Source organism: Schistocerca cancellata, chromosome 1 (genome assembly GCF_023864275.1).
Source record: "Schistocerca cancellata isolate TAMUIC-IGC-003103 chromosome 1, iqSchCanc2.1, whole genome shotgun sequence".
NCBI lineage: Eukaryota > Metazoa > Arthropoda > Insecta > Orthoptera > Acrididae > Schistocerca > Schistocerca cancellata.
In genome coordinates this window covers 1,096,501,699-1,096,518,556 of record NC_064626.1, presented here as the reverse complement: position 1 = coordinate 1,096,518,556, position 16,858 = coordinate 1,096,501,699, and the positions used below count along the sequence as shown (strand labels likewise).

Sequence of the window (16,858 nt, the reverse complement as noted above, 5' to 3'; positions counted from 1 at the left end):
TGAAGTAAGGAATGGCAAGACAAGCACCTCTAAAAAATAGGAATTTGTTAACATCAAATGTAAATTAAAGTGTTAGGAAATGTACCATGAAGGTATTTTTTGTAGTGTAGCCTCATATTCAAGTCAAATGTGGATGACTGGCTATTCAGACAAAAGCACATAAAAGCTTTTGAAATGTGGCACTATACAAGAAAGCTGAAGATTAGGTGCATATATTGAATAACAAATTGATTGAATTGAGGAAGAAAGAAAGTTAAGCCACAACCTGATTAAAGGAAAGGAGCAGTTCATAGGACTCATCTTAAGGTGTCAAGGAATTGTCAGTTTGGTAATGGAAGGAAGTACAGGGGGTGAAAAGTGCGTAGGAAAACCAGTGCTTGAATACAGTATGCAGATTAAAATGGGTGTAGATTACCATAGTTATTCTGAGATAAAGAGGCTTGCACAAAATACACTAACATGGAGAGCCACATCAAATCAGTCTTGGGACTGCAGACTACAACAACAATTCATGAGGATGGTGGTAAATTATGATTTTGTGCTCAGACATGAGGAAAATATAGTTTTATGAATTTGCAGATTACTTTTTAATCACTCAGTGTATTGCAGAGAGAGCAATTAATTTTATCAGTGTTCTATGTAAAATATGATTTTGTATATTTTCCTGAACTTGGAATAGTTTCTGGTGAGGGCACATACAGTTATTAGAAGTGTGATCCATAACTTACTTTCCCGGATTTCTTACTTCTGTAACAATATATAATGTGCTATTTTGTTTGGATACGTTAAATGTCACTTATTGTAACTTTATTTTAAACTGAATGGAAGAGTGTTTTTATGTGAGAATGTACTTTTGTGATAAGAAATAACTGTCTAATTTTTTACAGGTCATTTTACTTAATTTTCCACCATCACATAAGAAAACAAGATGCCGAAACAAAAGCAGAAACAAAAAACTGCAGACATTGGCTTTCACTATGGAAGGACCGATCTGGAACGTATTGGTTTATTTGCAGAAATGAGTTATCTTCATGGAATGGGCTATACTCGGCCTTATGTCAGTAAGGAAAAAAGGCAAAAGTAGATCTAGCTTTTTGTTATAGTGTGTTAGAGTAATATCAACTACCACCAATGAATAAATAAATTTAAAATGCAAAGAAAAGTCAGAATATAATAATAAAATATCATTTAATTTTTCAGTAATAAAAAGATTGTTTTAAAATAGAATGAACAACTTTGCAAAGATTTTTTCATAGTGAAAATGGATGATGAATACAAATGCCATTTTTAAAAAGTTCCTTTATTAGAACTTCTGCAAAAGGACAATATACTCCAGACATTTTGGAAACTGTGATTCAATTTGTTGTTGTCTTTTTAGATGGAGGAGGATGTCTTGAGCAATCTGGACTTGTCTGTCTGCTGGATACAAGTGCTGTATGGCTCAGAGTCCACCCATGAAATTGGCTTGACGAAGAATTTCATCTTTTCCAGTAGTCTCAAGATTACACTTATCTCTGTTACAGATAGTGAATTAGTATATAAAGTTGGTATTTAAGATATGATTTAGGAAACCACAGAAGAGTCAAAGTTGCCTCTCTGCAACCCTTATCAGTATTGTCTGGCATGGAGCATTGGTATTGATGTAGTATGTTAGTGGTCATGTGCGTGTGAGTTGTGAATCTGTGTTTGTTTCTCATCTGATGAAGGATTTTCTCTGAAAGGTGATATTTTCTAACAGTCTAATTTTAAATGCGGCTGTCTGCTGCTCCAATACCTTCTCTGTGTGGTGAACAGCTATCTTACTTTAATTCGTATTTTGAGTCTACTCCAGATTTTACATTGTTTAAAATATTATTTCATAAATATAAATCAGAGAACAGTCTCTCCTGTACTCCAGTACACAAAAAATAACTCTGAGACTCTTGAGCACTAAGGACATACTGATATCTCCTCCACCCCAAGTATCACCAAATTTTGCTTCCCATCAGCATAATATGTCCACTTAACTAAGATATCTTCCACATCAACACACTTTTGTATCTCAGTTTAGTGTGTTATCATGATCCATAACTTTTATGAACAGTTTCTTCAGAAAAAAATCTCAATCTAAACATGGATGTGTGATATCATTTACTTACAACTGATACCAACAACAAATTACTAATTGGATATGTTCAAAAGTATAGGGGCCATGTACAGAGGAGAGAGGGACCAGAGAGAACTCAGGGCACTACATTCATCACCAAAACAACAAGTTTGTTGGGTTGTATTCCAGTGAAACTTAAACTGAAACTGAGTGAATGAGGCACATTTGACCCATCGGGAAGTATGCTAAGTACTGTGTCAGGGGGAATTGAACACATAAGGTAAGTGCCTATTACTCATCGGCAGTTAAAATATTCAGTGAATAATGTTATCCCTTAGGGAAACAGCAACAAGGGTGGGCAGCATCACCTTGTGCACTAGATGCGTGCCTTGAGGCCTCATTCAACATGTTGAAGAAGTCATACTATCAGCCCTGGAGGAACAAGGTGCAACCAGCTACAGACTGAGGCTCACATTGGGATAAATAGTGCCTGTCTTCTGGCATCAGGAGTTGTATTTGGATTATTCCAATAACGAGTAGAGAGAATTGAGAATATCAGTTATGCTCACAGAATTTCGATGAAGACCTGCCCCTTTGGTTTTGATGAGAACAGAAGGTTGGAAATAGTAACTTCTAAGGCCCTCTGATATGATAGGCTGTGATTTACTGGACTTGTGCCATAGGGCTGAGAATTATATAGTCCCCTTAAATAGTTCAGAGATGTACACTGCAAATCAGAGGCTGCTACCTAGGTGACAAGATTGTGTATGGAGTGCATACATTTCTTTTTTTAGCTTAGGAAAATGACCATTAAATCCAGATACTGAAAGCCATAGGAGACCCTAAAGTGTTAGCATAAATCCACAAGATATGGCTCCTCACACATGAGGTGATTAACAATAAATTTTTAGAGTTTGAATCAGAAAACAGTCATTCATAAAACCAGTGTTCTGAGATAACTTCAGTCTCAGAATGTAAAGTTTTACTGCAGCTAAGAACAAAAGAATCCTGATAATTCAATAGGATGTCAGTTTGACATATACTCTTAGAGGAGAAAAAAATTAGGGAGACATCAAAAAGAGGTATGAAGGTGCAGAGTTAGGGATTTCTTCACATAAATATATTCTTTTGTTGTTGTTTTGATCATCAGTCCAATGCCTAGTTTGATGCAGATGTCCACATTAGTCTATGCTGACCAAGCCTCTTCATCTCTAAATAACTACTGCAACCTACATCATTTGAACCTGCTTACTGTGCTCATGTCTAGAACTCCCACTACAATTTCACCCCTCCCACACACACATACCTTTCTCGGTACCAAACTGACTAGTCTTTGGTGTCTTAAGCACGTGTCCTGTAAACTGTTATCTCCCTTTAATCAAATTGTGTCAAAAATTTCTTTTTTCCCTAAATCGTTCAGTTCCTCCTCATTAGTTATGTGATCTACACATCTGATCTCCAGAACTCTCCTGTAGTACCACATTTGAAAGGCTTTTATTTTCTTCTTTTCTGAACTGTTGTCATCTATGTCCTACTTCTGTACAAGGCTACATTCCAGAGAAAAACCTTTAGAAAAGATTTCTTGATATTTAAATTTATGTTAGATGTTAATAACTTTCTCTTTTTCAAGAATGCTTTTCATACTATTGGCAGTCTACTTTACTCATTATTAGTTACTTTGCTGCCAAAATAGCAAAAATAATCTACTACTTTTAATGTCTCATTTCCTACTCTAATTTCCTAATTTAATTACATTCCATGACCCTTTTGTGCCCCTGGAAATGTTGTACAGTTTAATTTTTAGTTATGAAATCTCTGTCTTACTTTTATATAATCAATCCAGAACCTTCCAGTGTCTGCAGGTCTCTTCCAATACACTGCCATCTTTCAAGATTTTTAAATAAATGTTAGAAATGATTAAATTATGCTTTCCTTCAGCCTATGTCCTCTTGCCGTTTTCCCTTCTCTTCCCTTTCTTGTGATTGAATTAAAATTGTCCATCTCAATTAAATTTTCACTCTCCTTACTCACTGAATAGTTTCTTTAGTCTCATCACATATTCTTTCAATCTCTTCATCAGTTGCATAGCTAGTTGACACATCAACTAAAAGGTGACAACAAAGTCTCACTGCTCTCTATAATAATCAACAGAAACCTCTAAATTTAAATAAATAATGTAAAAAATAGTTCTTTAAAGGAGTTTTAATGAGATGTGAACCATTACTTGTCCAAAGGGTGAGTTGTGCACTATGATTCACATGGCAAAGGATAACACACTACCAGGTTTTATGGGACATGTTATGGGGCACTGGTGGTGTAGCTCAGGCTTGTTGTACAGCATCTCTCAGGCCATCAGTTTTACTGTAACAGTTTTATGAAGTAATAACCTGTATTATCCCCTGTAGCAAACATAACATGTGTTGAGGACTGGGCTTCATGGTAACTTGCCCCCACACCACATGCAATATTTACTATGGGAGTTCATAAAGGGTATCAGTTCATAAAACCATTATGACACCACATATATACTGAAAGATGCTTTGCAACAAACTTTCACCCAAATTACACAAACAGTTCTCTGAATAATGTCACACAGAACCTGACAGTGAATTACCTTGTGCCATATGAATGACCATGTACAACTAATCCTTTAGGCAAGTAATGGTCTTATGAAAAAATGTTATTTATTGAAATTTGGAGGTTCATGTTCGTTATCATAGGGGAGAATGGTTCTTTGAGACCACCCTGTACTGTGGTGGTTGTTGGCTTCCTTTCTTTCTTGGATATGATAAAGCAGTCACTATGTTGTTCATAGAAGCTTACCTATATTCCTATTTTCTTATTCATTATTAGACCTACTCCTGCATTACTCATATTTGATTTTGTATTTATAACCTTGTAATCACCTGACTGTAAGTGGTGTTCACCCCCCACTGCACTTCACCAGTGCCTACTTCAACCTGTCCATATCCCTCTTTAAATCATCTAGCCTAGCTAACTGATTCACGGATCTAACATTTCCCATTCTGACCTGTAGAATGTCAGCTTTATTTTTCCTGATAATGAAATCCTCCTCATTAGCCCCCACTTGGAGATCCAAACAGGGAACTATACTCCCTTTACCATAGGAATATTTTACTCAAGAGGATGCTATCAACATTAAGCTATAGAGCAGAATTGCATGCCCTCAAGAAAATCCCCATTGTTTCCCTGTACAGAATCAGATTTTAGGTCATAAGTATTATGACACTGGCATGTTGAATACACAATTAGCACTTAAGTTTGAATGCTAATTTATGGCATGTCAGTCTGGTCTGTTGAAAATATCATTTTCCTTATTTGGTATAAAAACGAAATTTTTGTGTGGAGGAAATCCTACCCTATTAATATTAAATGTATAAGGGGCATTCAAAAAGAAACAAGCCAGAGTCTGCAATGCACAAACCGGTGACAGGAGGATAATATTGTGGCGTGTGTAACAAGGTGTGGTTTTGACCAGACCATGGATGTTCACAGTCCGTTGCTAGAGGGCATGCGTGCACATTATGTGACTATACAGAGCTAGCAGCAGCATGTGTCGATCATCCAATGCTGCCAGTCGCTTTGCAAACAGTGAGATGGAGGCATCAACAGAAGAGCAAAGAAGTATTGTTCATTTTCTGACAGTGGAAGGAGTAGGAGGAACGGACACTCATCGATGAATGTCACAAGTGTATGGCGAACACTGCATGCCCCTTGCGAGGGTCAAGGCATGGCAAAAACACTTCAGCGAAGGACGGGAGTCATTAGCCAAAGATGCACGGTCTGTAACAACACAGTGCATTACCGATGACATCGTCCAGCTGGTGGATGCACTCATTACCCAGGACCGCTGAGTGACAGTGAAAGTCATAGCCACCGTGGTTGGATTGAGCGCCAGAAGTGTTTACACAATCATGAAGGAATGACTGCACATGTGCAAAGTATGTGTCCAATGGGTGCCCCATGTTCTTAAACCACACCAGGAAACATGTCAAATGGCCCACTGTCTTGCTCATCTGTAGTGCTATGTCATCACTTTGAACCAGAATCAAAACGACAGTCTCCAGTGGAAGCATCCAGGGCCACCACCACCAAAAAAAGCCAAGGCCATCCACACGAGTGCAGGGAAGGTTGTGCTGATGTTCTTCTTTGAACAAGATAGCTCCCTTCTGATTCACTTCCTGCAGTACGGGACAACAGTGAATGCCCAGTGTTACTCGCAAACCTTGACCACCCTTTGCCAAGTGATCAAATCAAAACGACCAGGCAATCTCACTTGTAGGGTCACTCTGCTCCACGACAATGCAAAGCCCTGTACACCCAACACAGTCACAGCACTCCTGCAGAAATTCAAATGGGAAGTTCTGGGCCACCCTTCATACAGTCCGGAGTCCGGGCCTCTCTCCCTGTGATTACGCCAGTTTTGGTCCCCCTAAAAAGGCTCTGAGGGGCAAACAATTCACTTCAGATGATGATGTCCAGCTGTATGTGTGGAACTGGTTAACATTGCAGTCCCGGGAATTTTATGAGACAGCCATTCAACACCTTGTGTCACAGTGGGACTAGTTTCTCAACAGCCAGGGTCAATACTTATAACATACAGGTACTGGTTTCTGTAATTATGCCTCTGGCTCATTTCTTTTTGAATGCCCCTTATAGTTACACAATTAATGGAAGATTAAAAGGTAATGTCCTTTTCATGAGGAGGTCGCTAGAGACCAAACATAAATTTAAACAGGACAAGGATGTGAAAGAAATTGGCCATGTCCTTTCCAAAAGAACCATACCAGCATTTGCCTTAATTGAGTCAGGCACAGTGAAAACCTAAACCTAGATGGACAGACAGACAGAGGAAGCATGCTGCTCTTGAATGCAAGTCCAGTGCCTTAACCACTGTTCCAGTGGGCTCAATTATGTGATTACAGGCTCAATCATAAAACAGTCTGATAATGATGTAGATACACAGGGCATGGGGACTGGTTATGACCAAAAGTCACATGGTCCTTGTGAAGTGCAGAACAACATTTTCTCACTGATAGAAGCATACAAACATAAGAGTATGAATACAATCAAGGCACCAGATTGACTACTGGTCAAAGAGTCTGTTGCACCAGAGCTCAGTTGACTGCCAGCAATGATATCTCATGAAGCAGTGTTCCAACAGAATCAACTGCACCCCCCCCCCCTCCACACCCCACACTACCCCCTCCCTCCTCACCAGTGTGAAGCACTGTGAAGGAAGAGAAGGAAGGGGTTGTTAATTGCTGAAGTGGTGGGTACCAAAGTGTATGATTGGTCGTGCCGTTGCTGTCACTTTCGTGAGACACGACTGGGCTACTTCTGAAAGTGATGCTGCACAAATGCATGTGACCAGAGCCATAGCTGGCAGTTCCATGAGACATGACTGGACCATTACTTGAAGCTGCAGTATGTGTGGTAGGAGTGCTGAACACTTGGTATAGCTACACCTGCCGTGGTGAGCATTGGGTTTGTCCACACTGGACATTGGTGGTACAGTCAGAGAAACAGGGGTGGGGTGTCAGTGGAGAGGATGTCACCAAGTGGCAGCCACACATATGATAAAGACTTTGATCTGATCAATGGAACAGCATATGTTGAGGGGAAGTTTGTTTGATGTGAGCCGGTAATTTATTTGCTAGAACAAACTTCGATAGGCACGATCTGTGTGAAGGCTATCCATGGTGAACAAGGAGCAATGGGGAGGCAGGAATACTGGATACTCACTTGTTTCAGGTCATTGTGGTAGTTGATGTAGATGGAGATATTCAGAAAGAGGTGCCAAAGTTGTCAGGAACGGCTGAAGGCATATTGTGCATATGACGATGGTCAAAATGACATCATGTAGTGTTCAATTCCTTTGGTGTGTCCAGAATGTGACATTGTAGAGCTCTCTCACTTGTGGTAAGTGTGTGATAGTTGAAAGTGAAACCAGATCATCATGGACAAAAGGGTCGGTATTGTCATGGGAAGATAGGTAGCAGGTGGCAGTCAAGCTGTGTGTCAGTGAGTCATGTGAAGGAAGCATATCAGTGGTGTGCTGTACTGTCAAAGGGATGTGCCTGGTGGTGCCAGCAGTGGGGTAGCCAGGTGGCAAGGTGAGTTGGTGGTGCACTGATACATGTGCTTCTCCATGTGCCCAGGGTCAGTGACTGTGTTGGTGCCAGGTAAGGCAGGGAGCAGGTGGGGTCAGGTGTCAGGTGTTTGTGGCTGGTAGGTGGCACCAGAGTCAGATGTGTGATTATGATTTTGCGGACTGTTTCACTCATAATGGCACATTGTTTGGCACACACTTGTGAAGGATCACATGGAAACTCAGTAGGAACTGAGCTGTGCTGTCCTAACCATTGAGGTGTCTGATGGAGGCAATGTTGTGCGTGCATCCATAGGTGACAAGGGAGCTGCTGCACTGATGTGTTCTGGGCATGGTAATGTGTGGGAGGCATTGAGTAGAGGCGACTGATGTAGACAGTTGAGGTTCTGTGGTGCCACCAGGAGTTCTTTTTCAATGTTTTTGTCTTGTCCCTGACGACACTATTGTTTTGACGGAGTTGGAGATTCGTTTTGTGCAGTCAGAATAAATTTGGTGGATTTATTGCAAATGCTCACTCATATTGGTTCAGGAGAGACTGATGGTGGTCAAGCAGATCCTCAGGCAGAGGAGATCATGGTGTGGAGAGGATCGTACCATTGTGTTGAGCCAACGAGTGGACATAACTGAAAATCCCATAGGTAAAGTGACCACTCGTCCTGTTGATGGGCCTATCATTCGGTAAGTCTGAGAGTATGTTGAAGTGTCATAGGAAATCAGTGCCGATAACAGATTCTGCCATTCCGCTACAAGAAGTGTCCTAGAATTTTCCTGTGAGGTCAAAGTCGAGTGTGTGAACCTGTGATCCATAAATCTGTTTTTTTTTTTGTTTTTTTTTTTTCTCATTTACCACATGGAGCTGAACACATGTGTAGTCATTTGATGCACCTGGTGAAGAAGCTGACATGGTACTGACTGCAGAATCAGTGTGATGAGATATAAATATTCACTTTTGTTGTTGTGGGCGTAAAATTTGTTTTTATGAATTGGACATGGTGAGAGCGGTTCATCACCATTTCTGTGGTTGTCGAGGTGACTAACATATCCAGCATGGTCCAGTGTGCATTTAATTTTGGAAATTGCAAGGTTATCCGCAGTTTTAGGCAGTGGCTGTGTATGTTGTATGACACCAGCAAAAGCAGTTTGGTATAGATGCAATGTGATCAGTAGTGTGTTTTGGAAGTGGAGACGCAGCATGGTAGCCCATTTTTAGCGCATGCATGACATGATTGTCAGTATTCTGTGCAAGTCTGAGTGTGATGTGGCTGCTGATGATCCACGCAGGTACAGCGTGGTTAGTGGTATTCTGTGTTGGGCAGACACAGCACATGTGGCAGTGAAGTGATGGTTTGTTGATGACACATTAAGGTCATTGCTCCAGCCAGGCACAGTGACATCAGATTGTTGAGGGTTAGACAGAGTCAGCTTTGCTCATAGCCAGTTGTACTTGCAGATGATGTTTTAAAACTCACAGAGTACACAGTGTGTGGCTGAGCATGAGATGATTGCCAACTTGCTTGTGCAAATGGCACCATAATTGTGATGGTGTTTTATCACTGAGCACTTTGTCATGGGTGACAAGGCAGATTTGTTCCTCTAGGGAGTGGTTGAGGAGACAAAGTAGGGCAGCTTTCATGGTTTTGTATTTATTGTCTGTTGGTGGTATTAGAATGATATCATTTATTGCATCTATGTTGTTTTCTTCTAAGTGGCTTAGGAGTAGAACAAACTTGGTGGTGTCATTGATTGCATTGTTCAAAGCAAAGATATTGTCTACAATGGCGAACCACAACACTGGTTGATCTAGCCTGGTAGTTTGAGGTGTGTCCAATAGTTGACAGATTGCAATGATGATCTTCATGGTGGGAATACAGATGAGCTCAAATTGTCTGGAAATGGCATAATGTGATGCATGGTGGCCAGCACAGTTGGTTATGCAGCTGGCTGCGTGAACTGTGGTGCAATCATATTTAAATGTGGTAAAAATGGAAATGAGCATGTGGCATTGTAGGATGGGAGGCCCCATTAGGGGAAGTTCGGCCGCCAATGGGGAAGTTCAGCCACCGAGTGCAAGTCTTATTTCAGTCAAAGCCACATTGTGCAACTCGTGTGCCGGTGATGAGGATGAAATGATGATGAGGACAACACAACACCTAGTCCACGAGCAGAGAAAATCTCCAACCCGGCCAGGAATCGAACCCTGGCCTGCTGCATGAGAGGCAAACACATAACCAGCTAAGCAGATGAACTTTAAATGTGGTAAGATTGACTGATTGAATGTGATTAAACATGTGTCAAATCTGTTGGATTGACTTTCCTCGGGCATGGGTTGCTCGCTGGAAAGAATGGAGTTTCAAGTGGAATCAAAAAGCGCATTGTCCGTTAGCTTGTATTGTTCATCATTGTTGTACACTGGCATAGCACTGTCCAAGAGAGTATCACTTTCAGTTTTCACCACTCAGGTTGCACTCACAGTGTCATCCATGATGACAGGTGTCATGGACAAAGAGATATTGTCTGTCAGTGAAATTTTCACAGCAGAATGGGAGTACATCAATGGCATTGTTGATGCATAATTGTCAGAAGTGATGAATCACAATCACTGGGAGACACCAGTGTAGATACATTGGAAATAGGGTGTTATTATGGTGAATAACTACATGATCTTCACACAATGAAGAATGATATTTATCACTGATAATAGCATGCATACATAACCATGCAGACACAATGAAGTCACCAAACTGAATCCTGGTCAAAGAGTCTATTGCACCAGAGTCAAGTCGACTGCCAGTGATGCATAAAGAAGTGAATTCTAAGAAAACTGTAACTTTTTTGTAATTTGTTAGAAATGATAGACTAGTTCAGTGCAATTCAAATATGAATAACTCTTTAAATATCCTTGATTGTATTCTACAAATAGTTTTTTGAAAGTGTTGTTGTGGTCTTGAGTCCAAAGACTGGTTTGATGCAGCTCTACAAGCTTCTCTATCCTGTGCAAGCCTCTTCATCTCTGAATAACTACTACAGCCTTCATCCTCCTGAATGTGCTTACTGTATTCATCTCTTAATCACCCTCTATGGTTTTTAACCAACACCCCCCCCCCCCTCCCCCCACAGCCCTTCAGAACTAAACTGGTGATCCATTGATGTTTCAGAATGTGTCCCATCAACTGATCCCTTCTTTTAGTCAAGTTGTCCCACAAATTTCTTTTCACCCCAATTTTATTCAGTATGTCTTCATTAGTTATGTGTTCTTCCATCTAATCTTCAGCATTCTTCTGTAGCACCACATTTCAAAAACTTGTATTCTCTTCTTGTCTAAACTCTTTATTGTCCATGTTTCACTTCCATACAGGGCTACACTTGATACAAATCTTCAGAAATGGCTTCCTGACACTTAAATCTATACTTTTTTTTTTCAGAAACGCTCTTCTGACCATTGCCAGCCCACATTTTATATCCACTCTAATTCAGCCGTCATCTACTACTTCAAGTGTCTTATTTCCTAATGTAGTTCTCTCAGAATCATCTGATTTAATTCAACTACATTCAATTATCCTGGTTTTACTTTTGTTGATGTTCATCTTATATCCTCCTTCCAAGATCCTGTCCATTCCATTTAACTGCTCTTCCAGGTCCTTTGCTGTCTCTGATAGAATTACAATGTCATCAACAAATATCGAAGTTTTTATTTTTCTCCCTGGACTTTAATTCCTACTGGAAATTTTTTTGGTTTCCTTTACAACTTCCTCAATGTACAGACTGAATAACATCAGGGGTAGGCTACACACCTGACTTCCTCCCTTCTAAACCACAGCTTCCCTTTCACACCCCTCGACTCTTGTAGCTGATATCTGGATTCTGTACAAATTGTAAATAACCTTTCGCACCCTGTATTTTACCCCTGTCACCTTTAAAATTTGAGAGAGAGTATTCCAGTCAAAAAGAATTCGTGTAAGTATTTTGCAACTGTGATTTACTAAACTGATAGTTTGGTAATATTCTCACTTGTCAGCACCTGATTTCTTTGTAATTGGAATTCTTTTTGACATCTGAGGATATTTAGCCTGTCCCTACATCTTGCACACCAGGTGGAAGAGTTTTGTTATGGCTGGCCCTCCCAAGGCTATCAGTAGTTCTGACGGAATGTTGTCTACTCTTGTGGCCTTGTTTTGTCTTAGGTCTTTCAGCGCTCTGTCAAATTCTTCTTGTAGTACTTTCAGTGCTCTGTCAAATCCTTCTTGCAGTACCATATTCCTATCTCAGCTTCATCTGCGTCCTCTTACATTTCTTCACACATAAAAAAAAGTTTTGTATCACCTCAGTTCCAAGTGTTCCAGAACCTGTACAGAAAATTGGAATAGAGATCAACATAAACATCATTTCAGCCCTTTTTATTGCTCATGGAAACCACACATTGCATGTTGTACCATCATACAGCAAGTCCTTCAGAGTTGGTGGTCCAGATTTCTGTACACTCCAGTACCTCTCATACCAAGTAGCACATCCTCTTGCATTGATGCATTCCTGTATTCCTTGTAGTATACTATCCACAAGTTCATCAAGGCACTGTTGGTCTAGATTGTTCCACTCCTCAATGGGGATTCGGAGTAGATTCCTCAGAGTTGTTGGTGGGTCACATTGTCCATAAACAGCCCTTTTCAATCTGTCCCAGGAATTTTTCGATAGGGTTCATGTCTGGAGAACATGCTAGCCACTCTAGTCGAACGATGTAGTTATCCTGAAGAAAGTCATTCACAGGATGTGCACGATAGAGACATGAATTGCCATCTATGAAGACTAATGCCTCACCAATATGCTGCCGATATGGTTGCATTATCGGTCGGTGGATGGCATTCACATATCGTACAGCCATTACGGCGTTTTCCATGACCACCAGAGGCGTACATCGGCCCCGCATAATGCCACCCCAAAACAGCAGGAAACCTACAGCTCGCTGCACTCACTGGACAATGTGTCTAAGGCGTTCAGCCTGACTGGGTTGCCTCCAAACACATCTCCGACGATTGTCTGGTTGAAGGCATATGCGACACTCATCGGTGGAGAGAGTGTGATGCCAATACTGAGCGGTCCATTCAGTATGTTGTTGGGCCCCTCTGTACCGCACTGCATGGCATCATGGTTGCAAAGATGGACCTCGCCATGGATGTTGGGAGTGAAGTTGTGCATCATGCAGCCTATTGTGCACAGTTTGAGTCATAGCACGATGTCCAGTGGCTGCACAAAAAGCATTATTCAACATGGTGGTGTTGCTGTCAGGGTTTCTCCAAGCCATAATCCATAGGTAGCAGTCATCCCCTACAGTAGTACCCTCGGGCGGCCTGAGCAAGGCATGTCATCAACAGTTCCTGTCTCTCTGTATCTCCTCCATGTCTGAACAACATCGCTTTGGTTCACTCCGAGACGCCTGGACACTTCCCTTATTGAGAGCCCTTCCTGGCACAAAGTAACAATGCAGATGCGATTGAACCATGGTAATGGCTGTCTAGGAATTGTTGGACTACAGAAAACATGAGCCGTGTACCTCCTTACTGGCGGAATGACTGGAACTGATTGGCTGTCGGACCACCTCCGTCTAATAGGTGCTGCTCATGTATGGTTGTTTACATCTCTGGGCAGGTTTAGTGACATCTCTGAACAGTCAAAGGGACTGTGTCTGTGATACAAGATCCACAGTCAACGTTTATCTTCAGGAGTTCTGGGAACTGGGGTGATGCAAAACTTTTTTTGATGTGTGTATTGTATAATACTGCTCTAAAACACACTCCCTTGTATAGACCCTCTACATACTCTTTCAATGTTTCAGCTTTCCCTTCTTTGCTTAGGACTGGTTTTCCATCTGAGCTCTTGATATTCTTAAAGCTGCTACTCTTTTCTTGAAAGGTCTCTTTAATTTTCGTGCAGGTGGTATCTATCTTTCTCCTAATGAAATATGCTTCTAAATCCTTACATTTGTCCTCTAGCCATTCCTGCTTAGCCATTTTGCACTTCCGGTCAATCTCATTTTTTAGACATTTGTACTCCCTTTCACCTGCTTCATTTACTGTATTCCTATATTTTCTCCTTTCATTAATTAAATTAAGTACCTACTGTGTTATCCAAGGATTTCAACAAGGCCTCGTCTTTTTACCTATTTTACTGCCTTCACTATTTCATTTGTCAAAGCTACCCATTCATTCTCTATGTATTCTTTTCCCCTATTCCTGTTAATCGTTATCTAATGCTCCCTGTGGAACTCTCCAACAACCTCTGGTTCTTTCAACTTATCCAGGTCCCATCTCCTTAATTTCCCATCATTTTGCAATTCATTCAGTTTTAATCTACAGTTCATAACCAATATGTTGTGATCAGAGTTCACATCTGCCCGTGAAAATGCCTGCCAACTTAAAATCTGTTTCCAAAATCTCTGTTGTACCATTACATAATCAGTCTGGAACTCCCCAACATCTCCAGGTATCTTCCACGTATGCAGCCTTCTCTCATGATTCTTGAACCAACTGTTAGTGTTGATTAAATTATGCTCCATGCAAAATTCTATCATGTAGGTTCCTCTTTCATTCCTTTCCACCAATCCATATTGACCCACTATTCTTCCTTATCTTTCTTTTTCTGCTACTGAATTCCACTCCCCCCCATCACTATTAAGTTTTGATCTCCCTTAACTATCTGCATAATTTCTTCTATCTCATCATAAATTTCTTCAATCTCTTCTTCATCTGTGGAGCATGTAAACTTGTACTTCTGTGTTGGGTGTGGGCTTTGTGTCTGTCTTGGCTACAATAATGAGCCTACTATGCTGTTCATATTAGCTTATCCACATTCCTATTTTCTTATTCATTATTAAACCTACTCCTGCGTTACCCTTATTTGATTTTTTATTTATAATCATGGACCTTGGCATCAGTCAGGTGGCTTGCGTGCCTCAGCGATATGGATAGCTGTACTATAGGAAACAATCCCAATGGAGGGGTATCTGTTGAGAGGCCAGACAAATGCGTGGTTCCTGAAGAAGAGTAGCAGTCTTTTCAGTAGTTGCAGGCCCAACAGTCTGGACGACTGACTGATCTGCCCTTGCAACATCAATCATAACAGCATTGCTGTGCTGGTCCTGTGAATGGCTGAAAGCAAGGGGAAACTACAACCATAGTTTTTCCTGAGGACATGCAGCTCTACTGTGTGGTTAAATGATACTGGCTTCCTCTTGGGTAATTCTGGAGGTAAAATAGTCCCCTAATTGGATCTCTGAGCAGGCACTACTCAGGAGGATGTCATCATCAGGAGAAACAGAACTGCCATTCTATGGATCGGAGCATGAAATGTTAGACTCCTTAATCAGGCAGGTAGATTAGAAAATTTAAAAAGGGGAAATGGATAGGTTGAAATTAGATAAAGTGGGGATTAGTGAAGTTTGGTGGTAGGAGGAACAGGACTTCTGGTCAGGTGAATTCAGGGTTACAAACACAATGTCAAGCAGGGGTATTGCAGGAGTGGGCTTAATAATGAATAAGAAAATAGGAACATGGGAAAGCTACTATGAGCAGCATAGTACATGCATTATCATAGGCAAAGATAGACATGAAGCCCATGCCTACCACAGAAGTAGATTTTGAAGAGATTGAAGAAATGTATGATGAGGTAAAAGAAATTATTCAGATAGATAAAAAAAGATAAAAATTTAATTGTTATGAGGGACTGGAATTCAACAGTAGGAAAAGGAAGACAAGGAAAAATAGTAGGTGAATATATACTGGAGGAAAGGAATTAAAGAAAAGCCACCTGGTAGAGTTTTGCACAGAGCATAATTCATCACTGATAACACTTGCTCTAAGAATCATAATAGAAGGTGGTTTACATGAAAGAGAGCTGGAGACACTGGAAGGTCTCAGATTGATTATATAATGGTTAGACAGAGATTTAGGAACCAGATTTTAAATTGTAAGACGTTTTTAGGGGCAGATGTGGACTCTGACCAAAATTTATTGGTTACGAACTGTAGAGTAAAACTGAAGAAATTGGAAAAAGGTAGGAACTTAAGGAGATGGGATCTGGATAAATTGAAAGAACCAGAGATTGTGAGCTTAGCTTTAATAGATGAAATAGTGAAGGCAGAAGAGGATCAAATGAGCAAAAAGGCAAACCTAGTAGCAATCCATGGATAGCAATCCATGGATAACACATGTGATATTGAATTTAATTGATGAAAGGAAAAATTTAAAAATGCAGCAAATGATCCAGGCAAAATGGAATACAAATGTCTAAAAATGAGTGTGACAGGAAGTGCACAAATGGCTAAACAGGTCTGGCTGGAAGAGAAATGTAAGGATTTAGTAGCAAATTACACTAGGGGCGTAATAGATGCTGCCTACAGGGCATTTAAAGAGGCCTTTGGGGAAAAGAGAAGTAGCTGAATGAACACCAAGAACTCAGATGGTGAAGCAGTCCTAAGCAGAGAAGGGAAATCTGAAATGTGGAAGGAGTATATAGAGGATCTATTAAAGGGAGATGAACTTGAAAGCAACATTATAGAAAGCAAAGTGGACACAGGTGTAAGATAGGCTGGGAGATATGATACTGTGAGAAGAATTTGACAAAGCTCTCAAAGATCTAAGTTGAAACAA

The 16,858-nt window shown here is 40.6% G+C and overlaps 1 protein-coding gene across 1 annotated transcript in view; it reads left to right on the top strand.

The window, feature by feature from the left end:
* Window positions 1-928: 928 nt before the first annotated feature.
* LOC126130283 (UPF0602 protein C4orf47 homolog) overlaps window positions 929-16,858 on the top strand; it is a 134,838-nt gene continuing 118,908 nt past the window's right edge. Inside the window, exon 1 of the mRNA XM_049915164.1 lies at window positions 929-1,061. Within this exon, the coding sequence (XP_049771121.1) occupies window positions 929-1,061 (133 nt within the window). The remainder of the gene's footprint in view (window positions 1,062-16,858) is intronic.